The sequence below is a fragment of the Archocentrus centrarchus genome, chromosome 8 (genome assembly GCF_007364275.1).
Source record: "Archocentrus centrarchus isolate MPI-CPG fArcCen1 chromosome 8, fArcCen1, whole genome shotgun sequence".
Taxonomy (NCBI): domain Eukaryota; kingdom Metazoa; phylum Chordata; class Actinopteri; order Cichliformes; family Cichlidae; genus Archocentrus; species Archocentrus centrarchus.
In genome coordinates, this window is record NC_044353.1 from 847,269 (window position 1) to 856,736 (window position 9,468).

Genomic DNA, 9,468 nt, shown 5'->3' on the forward strand with positions numbered 1-9,468 from the left:
CCCCTCATCCCCCACCCCCACAGTCTTTTGTATTCAGGAGGACCAGGTGCTAAAGCAGTTCAGGAGTGTCAAAGCTCGCAAAGCTCCAGGTCCAGATGGTGTCTCACCTGCCACACTGAGACACTGTGCTAACGAGCTTGCCCCATTGTTCACGAACATCTTCAACTCCTCACTGGAGGCTTGCCACGTGCCTGTCTGCTTTAAAACCGCTACCATTGTTCCTGTCCCCAAGAAGCCAAGGATCACTGGACTAAATGACTACAGACCTGTGGCACTGACTTCTGTGGTCATGAAGTCATTTGAGCGTCTGGTGCTGTCCCACCTCAAGTCCCTCACAGCCCCCCTTCTGGACCCCCTGCAGTTTGCCTACAGAGCCCACAGGTCTGTGGACGACGCCATCAACCTGACTCTGCACTTCATCCTACAGCATCTGGACTCCCAGGGAACCTACGCCAGGATCCTGTTTGTGGACTTCAGCTCTGCCTTCAACACCATCATCCCTGATCTCCTCCAAGACAAGCTGTCCCAGACGAACGTGCCTGATCCCATCTGCAGGTGGATCATTGACTTCCTGACGAACAGGAAGCAGCACGTGAGGCTGGGGAAGAATGTCTCGGACTCCCGGACCATCAGCACTGGCACTCCTCAGGGCTGTGTCCTCTCTCCTCTGCTCTTCTCCCTGTATACCAACTGCTGCACCTCTGACCACCAGTCTGTCAAGCTTATTAAGTTTGCAGATGACATGACTCTCATCGGACTCATCTCAGACGGGGACGAGTCGGCCTACAGGATGGAGGTCAAACGTCTGGTGTCCTGGTGCAGCCACAACAACCTGGTACTGAACGCCCAGAAGACAGTGGAGATTATAGTGGACTTTAGGAAGCACACAGCCCCTCTACCCTCCATCATCCTGACTGACACCCCCATCACCACAGTGGACTCTTTTCGCTTCCTGGGAACTACCATCACCCAGGACCTCAAGTGGGAGCCCACCATCACCTCTGTCATCAAAAAGGCCCAGCAGAGGATGTACTTCCTGCGGCAGTTGAAGAAATTCAACTTGCCAGCAAGGACCATGGTGCAGTTCTATACTGCCATCATTGAGTCCATCCTCACCTCCTCCATCACTGTGTGGTACGCTGGAGCCACCACTAGGGACAAACAGAGACTACAGCGCGTTGTGCACTCTGCTGAGAAGGTGATTGGCTGTAACCTCCCATCTCTCCAGGACCTGTACACCTCCAGGACACTGGGGCGTGCAGGTCGGATCACAGCCGACCACTCTCACCCTGGGCACAGACTTTTTGACCCTCTCCCCTCAGGCAGGAGGCTACGGTCCATACGGACCAGAACCTCCCGCCATAAGAACAGTTTCTTCCCCTCTGCTGTTGGACTCATGAACAATTACCCTAAGACTGTTACCACCACCCTCCACAAACGCTGATGACCCTATGTCTATGCACCTGTCTGATTGCACTGATGTACATATTAGTGGAATATAGTCTACATTCTTTTATCTTTTAATTAGTCTCTGCACTGTATATTTTGTAAGCTCTAATATCTCTGCATATTTGCAATTTGTATACTTGTATATTGTCTTATAGTTTTTATACTTATTTGTTTTTGTTTTTTTTCTGTAAGCACGAAGTACCGCAGCAATTTCCTAATGCTGTGAACCTGTTCACCCATATGGCAATAAAAACCTTCTGATTCTGATTCTGATTCTGATTCTCAAGGGGTCCTAGTTCTGTAAGCTTTGAACAGGAGTGACCCATCAGAAGGCAGGAGGTATCCTGAGGGCATTGAAATGGATCTGGTAGTCATGAGCTGGTTATACAGTAGGAAAAGTGAGTATTTGATACACTGCTGATTTTGCAAGTTTTCCCACCTCCAAAGAATGGAGAGGTCTGTAATTTTTATCGTAGGTACAACTGTGAGAGACAGAATCTAAAATAAAAATCCATAAAATCACATTTTATGATTTTTAAATAATTAATTTGCCTTTTTTTTTTGCATAAAATAAATGTAGCAGTAAAGCCTACAGTCAGACCCGAAACATACACACAGCATCACCAGGTCGTGTCACAATACTCTTTTTATTGTGTTCTCTTCTTTAATTTTTACATGCGTGGCAGGCCTCCACCTCAGCTCAGCTCAGTCCTCCTTCCTCCTGCCAGCTGCAAAAACACAAACACAATCCCATGCTGGGCAGCTGCGTTCTGCCCGTCCCCTCTGATGCCTCTCTCAGAACCCACTGCCCCACCCCTTTACAGAAACACACCCCCAAAGTATAATGTTCCCAGCACCATGCTTCAGTGCTCTTAGGGTTGTACTCATCCTTCTTCTTCCTCCAAACACGGCGAGTGGAGTTGACACCAAAAAGCTCTATTTTGGTCTCATCTGACCACATCTCCCATGCCTCCTCTGGATCATCCAGATGGTCACTGGCATTCTTCAAACGGGCCTGGACATTTGCTGGCGTGAGCAGGGGGACCTTGCGGCTTTAATTGATGATGACAGGGTGTGTTACTAACAGTCATCTTTGAGACTGTGGTCCCAGCTCTCTGCAGGTCATTGACCAGGTCCCCTCATGTAGTTCTGGGCTGATTCCTGACCTTTCTCAGACTCATCCTTACCCCACGAGGCGAGATCTTGCATGGAGCCTCAGACCGAGGAAGATTGTCAGTCATCTTGTGTTTCTTCCATTTTCTAATAATTGCACCAACAGTTGTTGCCTTCTCACCAAGCTGCTTTCCTATCATCCTGTAGCTCATCGCAGTCTCATACAGGTCTACAGTTTTGTCCCTGGTGTCCTTAGACAGCTCTTTGGTCTTGGGCATGGTGGAGAGGTTGGAGTGTGATGGATTGAGTGTGTGGACAGGTGGCTTTTATACAGGTAACGAGTTCAAACAGGTGCAATTAATACAGGTAATAAGTGCAGAATAGGAGGGCTTCTTAAAGAGAAACAAACAGGTCCGTGAGAGCCAGAATTCTTGCTGGTTGGTAGGTGATCAAATACTTATTTCATGCAATAAAATGCAAATTAATTATTTCAAAATTATACAGTGTGATTTTCTGTGTCTCTCACAGTTGAAGTTAAAAATTACAGACCTCTTCATTCTCTGTAGGTGGGAAAACTTGCAAAATCAGCAGTGTATCAAATACTTATTTTCTCCACTGTAGATGTCTTTGAGGGAAAACGTAAAGGGTCCTTGATGTAATTGTAGGGAACGCTGGCCCTTTAGAAGAAGTTCTGGAGTTCAAAAAGGTCCTTAAGGAGTCATCTTCTTGGGTTTATAAGGATCCTTGTTCTCCAGTAACTTGAGGTACTCCAAGTTTCGTCTTGAGACTGCCTGGTTCTGGTGGATGTAGTAGGCCAGATAGCAGATTAGCATGAAGAGCCAGAGGAACATTGTGACCAGTGTCACCATATCAGTGGTTTTCCTCACAGACAGACACAGATCCCAGTCCTCCATCAGCAAAACCATTGGAATCCCAACAGCTCCTGCAACACCAAATCACACAGGGTCACAGCTGAACCACTGTACCCGAGCTTAAAAAAATAAATAAGAGAAAGAACAAATAGTTATTTAAAGAATGAAAAACAACATGTTGTGGTTTGCTGCTGAGAGAAAGCGTACCAAGGTTTGGGAGATCAGAGGTGGCACAGATGACTTCAGCTAGAGAGGTTGGATCCAGATCCAACTGAGGCATCGACAGCTGAACACAAACAGGAAGTTAAAATCTCACTGTGTGAACTAAAAGGCACACTTTTACATCACTCCACCTGTGCAGCACCTCCATCCTGCAGTCACAGTGCCAGAGGTTATGTGTGAGGTTGGCCTCAACTTGTAGACCGCCGAGCACGGCCAGGTCCAGCATAGACAGACGATTGAACGACAGGTCCAGGAAGCAAAGAGAGTCCAGCCCACGGAAACAACCAGCTTCCAGTGAGGAGAGCTGAGAGGGGGTGGAAAACAGAAACAGTGTGTTCCCGTTGTCCTTTTTGGTTTTTATGGGATGTAAACTGGTACAAAGAAGTGTTCAGTACCTGGTTGTGCGACAGGTCGAGCTCATCGAGCAGGAACAGACTGGAGAAAGTGTTGGCTGCCAGAGAGGTCAGCAGGTTTTTATTCAGAAACAGGCGAGTGGTGCGGTTAGACAGGCCGACAGGTACCTGAGAGCACAAACACACCTGGAAACTGTAACACAGGCACATGGATTTTCTCAGCTAGTCCTTTGTGAAGACCCTCATCCTGCATGAGAACTTAAAGTCAGTTTATGGTCCATTCTCAGGTCAAAGGTTTTCAGAAGTCCTAGGAATGGTTGAGAATGTAACAAGCTTAGCTTAGCATAAAGACTAAAGGCATAGGGAAAAATTTTAAACATCATATATGTAATTTCATGAGACATTATCAGTTAACCTCTTCATTTAGACATGAATAGGTGCTGCTAATATTAGTTTGCTGCCTTCGACATGAATTTGGGAATATAAATTAATTTATAGCAAATTTTTTGATGGAATGGGAGAGGCTAATAGTCATCTCTATGCCCACTTTTTAAAGTAGGCTAAGCTAAAATAAGCTACATACTTGCTTGAGTTTTCCTGTGAATTTTGCAAAGATCAGACTGGTCCTTCAACCAAAAGACAGCATATTAATGGACAAACAGTCAAACTGCGACCTGACTTTAGTCCTCAGAGGGAAACAGAGTCCTCACAAGTCATTCAGAGGCTAAAGTCCTCATAATGTCATAGAAACACACACACACACACACACACACACACACACACACACACACACACACACACACACACACACACACACACACACACCTGGGTCAGCCTAAGTGCAGTGCAGCGGACCGTCAGTCCTCCATCTCCTGTCTCCAACCGGTGGCAGGCGTTGATGGTGGAGACTCTGTTGCCACGACGCCACAAGGCCACAGTGACTGGCGATGTCATCATGACTGGGCCGGGTAGTGGAACAATCAGGAGGAGGAGGAGGAGCATCCGCAGCAGTGAAACATCCACTGCAGAGGAAGAAGGCAACGGCACCAGATGCTCAGCGCGGGACATGATGTTCACACGGTCGACTCGTCACTTCCTGTCATGTTCCGCTGCTGGCGGACATTTTGACTTGGTGTAAATAGCAGGGCGGTGGAGTCTGTTTGCAGTAAAACAGTTAAACGTTCAAGAAGAAGAAACAGTGGTGCCCCCTGCAGTTTGCTGGAGTAAAGATTTACACACAGAAACATGGTGACACGTTCAGCCCAGCCGTAAACGCACAATCTGAAAGCGTGTGCTTCATTCTCCATGTGGAACTCGTTTTTCCACCAGTATCTGAGCGACTTAACTCAGTTTATAGGGTTTTCCATTAGGTCCTGGTACCTGGTACCAGGTACTCCAAGTGCACTGAGCCGATCCCATAATGTGACATCAACAGACTGCATGCTGCTGATTGGCCAGGCAGTGAATCCAGGGACAGTTGGAGGAGGCGCCCTATTGTGGCGGCACTCAGTTATAAAACAAAACGAACAAAAGTGAGCCAAGTCGAGCAGGTACTGGTGGAAATGAGGCATTTAAGCGCTCCTGCTTAGGGAGGGGGTTCACTTTTCCATCATTATTTTAGACTTTCAACACTTTTATCGTAAATGTCGGACACTCTAGCAGAAAGTGAGGAAAAACAGACTTCCTCTTTAACCAAACAGTTTTTCAAATTAAAGTGAAGCAGCTCCACCTGTGACAAAAACATGATAAAAGTCATAATCAGAAATTAATGTTAATGAGCAGATTTTACAGTCTGTCACAGGAGGAAGCACAAGCTTTCCTTAAAGATGGGAAAACAAAGGATTAAAGCTGAGATTAGTCAGAGGAGGAGGAGGAGAACAAAGGGATAATGATGACGAAGAAGATAAAGAAGACAGATTAATAAAGACAAGAAAGAAATGATCAGATTATGGGATTAAATCCTCCTGCGGGGATTAAAAAAGCCAGCTGATGAAGAAAAGAAAGAAAGTTGCAATCCTTTTAAAGCTGCTGCTTATTTCTCCTCAGCTCTGCAGGACTGCAGCTTTGATGAGAGTAAACTCAGCTGGGACTCATCAGTAACACCCACGAGCCTTTTCCTTCATTCACAGATTTACAGGATCGCACTCGTGTTTTTAGGGATCTGTTTGTTAGTGTTAAAGCTCAGATTACCCCCCCATCTCAGTGCTCTCATATAAACGGAGGCCTATGACCTGTCACATGAGTCCAAATAAAGCTCCCGCCCCTGCCTCTGTGGCTAACAGGGACTCTTCCTGTCTGTGCCTTTCACAGTAAAAGCCCTGAACATAAAAACTACTGTACCTGCAGTAGTGGAGTGAACTCTTGTTAATAAACAACTGAATAATTTACATAATTACAGCAAAACCATCTACAGCAGATTCCAGGAGCCATCCATCCATCCATCTTCTTCCTCTAATGGCTAATTTGTGTCTAATGCATTCATGTTTTGCGCTGGTCCTACACGGAGCCTACAGACAGCTTTGCAGACTGTTGTCTACATGATGTAGCTGTTTACTGTCTGCAGGGGGCGGTGTCACAAACAGCTGTTCTGTGGGCACCTTTTCATGTTCTTGACGGTCCTTCTTGTGGAGAAAAGTGAAGTTCTACCAAAGAGCTGATCTGAGAGCTGAACAGCGCCCTCTGCAGCCTGTACCCTGTGTAGGCACAAACAGAGTACAGAATAAGCTTCAGCAGAGACTCCTGACCTCCAGCTCCTCTGAGCCGGCACAAGATGTTCCCAAACTGGCCGAGACATAATCTCTCCTCCCAGTAACACCTCACCTGAAAAGTGAGGGTCCAGGACCCATCCTGAAACACCTCAACTGCTCCTTGAGATGTGGAGGAGCCCTCAGCCTGTCTCTAAAGGAGAGCTCACCTTCAGAGGAAGCTCATTACTGCGGCCTTTGCTCCCTACCCAGAGCTCGTGGTCACAGCTGAGCTTGCAGTGCAGTGTCCTCATCTCTGCAGATGCTGCACCAACCAACATCCCCAACGAGAACAAGACCCCGACATACTTGGGCCAGGTTCCTGAACCGTGGCCTCAGACTTGGAGGTGCTGGTCCTCTTCAGCAGTGCGAGCTGGAGGTCATCATCATCTCTCTTGAGGACCTCGCACTCCAGGTGCGGCCCCTGAGCTCCTTAGCAGGATCAATGAAGAGTATAATTTATAAAGTATAATTAAATAAAGTTTAATTTACAGAATAAAACGGAGGATTATGTTCTTCCTTTCAGCACTCTTATTTATATTATATTATATATAAGGCTTATGATTTCCTCCTCAGTGAAGAGAGATGCTGATAAAAGTGCTAAAAACAGATCAGTTATTCAGATATTCAGTAATTATTCTCCTGTAACTATTCCACCAATTAATAATTATTAATTCAATTACCAAAAAGGTATTTTTGCCTTAATGTATGTGTATTATTATTTTGATGAGTTTTTCACGTGCATATTATCAGTCTCAGAGAACCGTGCAGCAGGCGGAACGGTTCCATCAGAGCGTCCGTGAAACCTGCTCAGGTGAGACTGAGACTCCTGCGATGACCCTGAGTTCTTATTTGTATTTCCTGTTTCAGTTTGACTCTTTTAACAGTTTCTAATCAGATCGCAGCCTCAGGCACAGCCAGGGGCGGACTGGCATACATTACTACCGGGGATTTCCCCGGTGGGCCGATGGGTTAGTGGGCCGCCGGGCCGCCGGCTGTTTAACTCAGTCCGTGGAGGAGCCATTGCCGCGCACTGCGGCCCCGGCCTATAGTCACGCTGCTGTTTAACGGTGCCTATTACCTCTCCCCCGCTCCAGACAGGCAAATCTGCTTAGCGCGCGGCCGCGGAATGAGCCTGTAAACACATGAACGAGCATGCCGGCCAGCTGATGCGGGCTGACGGCATGCAGCGGAGATCAGAAAAAAAAACAAAAAACTTGTCCCAGAAAATCCGGGCCGGACTACGAAAACATACAGCAGCTGTGTCACTTATTAATACAAGTAGTCACGAACTGGAAAAGCCTTGTCCATACTAATGCCACATTAATTACATCTCCCTGTTTGTATCCCATGAGCGACAAGTCAAGAGAGAGACGCCAGTTGCACACTGACACTGCTGAGGGGGTCTAACTCATCATGGGATCCCTCCGCGACACTGTTGACACTACTGAAACGTGAAAAAATAAGTCCGCGTTGCCATAAAGATGCACTAATACCAGCTACTAATATCATTAATTATTGCTTTTGTATTAGTATTATTACTGGTTGTGTAGTTGTTTTTTAGGCCTATTAATTCAATTAACAATTACTAATTATTTATAGGCTGAAAGTGAATCTGATGATTCTACAGAGAGAGATGTGACTCAAGAGGAAGACCTAGATGCCCATCAATCAGAGATTGAGTATTTCACCAGACCCAAACCAGAGACATTAGACCTTTTTCCTCTTTCACAACAGCACCTTGAGGCTTTCATGCTCATGGCTACTCAGACAGATGTCTTAAAGATGCTGGAGAGTGATAAAATTATTTCAGTAGCTTTCCAGTTGTTTTTCCCCTGTATTTTGTCAGGGTCAAGTTGTTAAGTTTGTTAGTTATTTTGTTACGCCATATTATTGTATTATTGTAGTCATATTATTGCTGGAAGTAATATTGTCCATATGACAATAAAAGTCATATACACTACGTGCCATGTATAGATTCATATACAGTATACACACACACACACACACATACAGATATATATATATATATATATATATAGTGGGCCAGTCTGTCAGGAACTCCCGGGCCACTTTTTCTCCCCAGTCCGCCCCTGGTCACAGCTGACCTCAGAGCAGAGACTTTCTATCCTTATTTGGGTCCATTTGTTTAGTTTGGATTTTTGTCTCTGTTTCCTTCATCAGCCTGAAATCATTTTCCCTGAATGAGCGCAGAGCTCAGTCAGAACAACTCAGGTGAAACTCAGGTGTGCAGCGCAGGTAAACAGAGCAGCTGAGCTCCGCCTTCATGTGGTCAGTGAATGACTGACCTGAAACAAACAAACAAACAAACAAACAAACAAACTGCGATGATGTACTCACGTGCTGCTGCTCCCAAACGGAGACGACGAAAAAGCAGCAGCTCCGACGGACCGAGGGAGGAGAGACGGACCGAGCGCGACGCACCGCCCACAAACAAACAAACAAACAAACAAACAAACACTTTGAGGCAGAAACCGAAGTGAAAGGTGTAAATATAAAATAAAATATTACAGTTTGAACCGCCGGAGGAAAAATTGGAGCTCCTGAGTGAAATCATGAAAGACGCTCAAGCTGCGAGATACGCATGCGTCATATCTGTGTTCACAGTGGGATTTTATAACGTCATTAATAACACAAACAGTTATTAAGGTAGATTTGAAGAGATCAGCCAGTACACGAACATCTGTGTAATAC

At 45.9% G+C, this 9,468-nt stretch overlaps 1 protein-coding gene across 2 annotated transcripts; it reads right to left on the reverse strand.

Annotated features, from left to right (window-relative positions):
* Positions 1-2,077: 2,077 nt before the first annotated feature.
* On the reverse strand, positions 2,078-9,327 carry LOC115784040 (leucine-rich repeat-containing protein 3-like). Of its 2 annotated transcripts, none has more exons than XM_030735076.1 (6): positions 9,115-9,327; positions 4,835-5,121; positions 4,052-4,177; positions 3,799-3,960; positions 3,642-3,720; positions 2,078-3,505 (listed from the first exon to the last, which is right to left on the reverse strand). In XM_030735076.1, exons 2-6 carry the CDS (start codon positions 5,075-5,077, stop codon positions 3,273-3,275), a joined length of 843 nt encoding a protein of 280 aa, XP_030590936.1. In that variant the 5' UTR covers positions 5,078-5,121; positions 9,115-9,327; the 3' UTR covers positions 2,078-3,272. The 2 variants fall into 2 exon arrangements, with proteins under 2 accessions (XP_030590936.1, XP_030590935.1); XM_030735075.1 differs by having other exon boundaries at positions 4,835-5,165.
* Between the last annotated feature and the right edge of the window lie 141 nt (positions 9,328-9,468).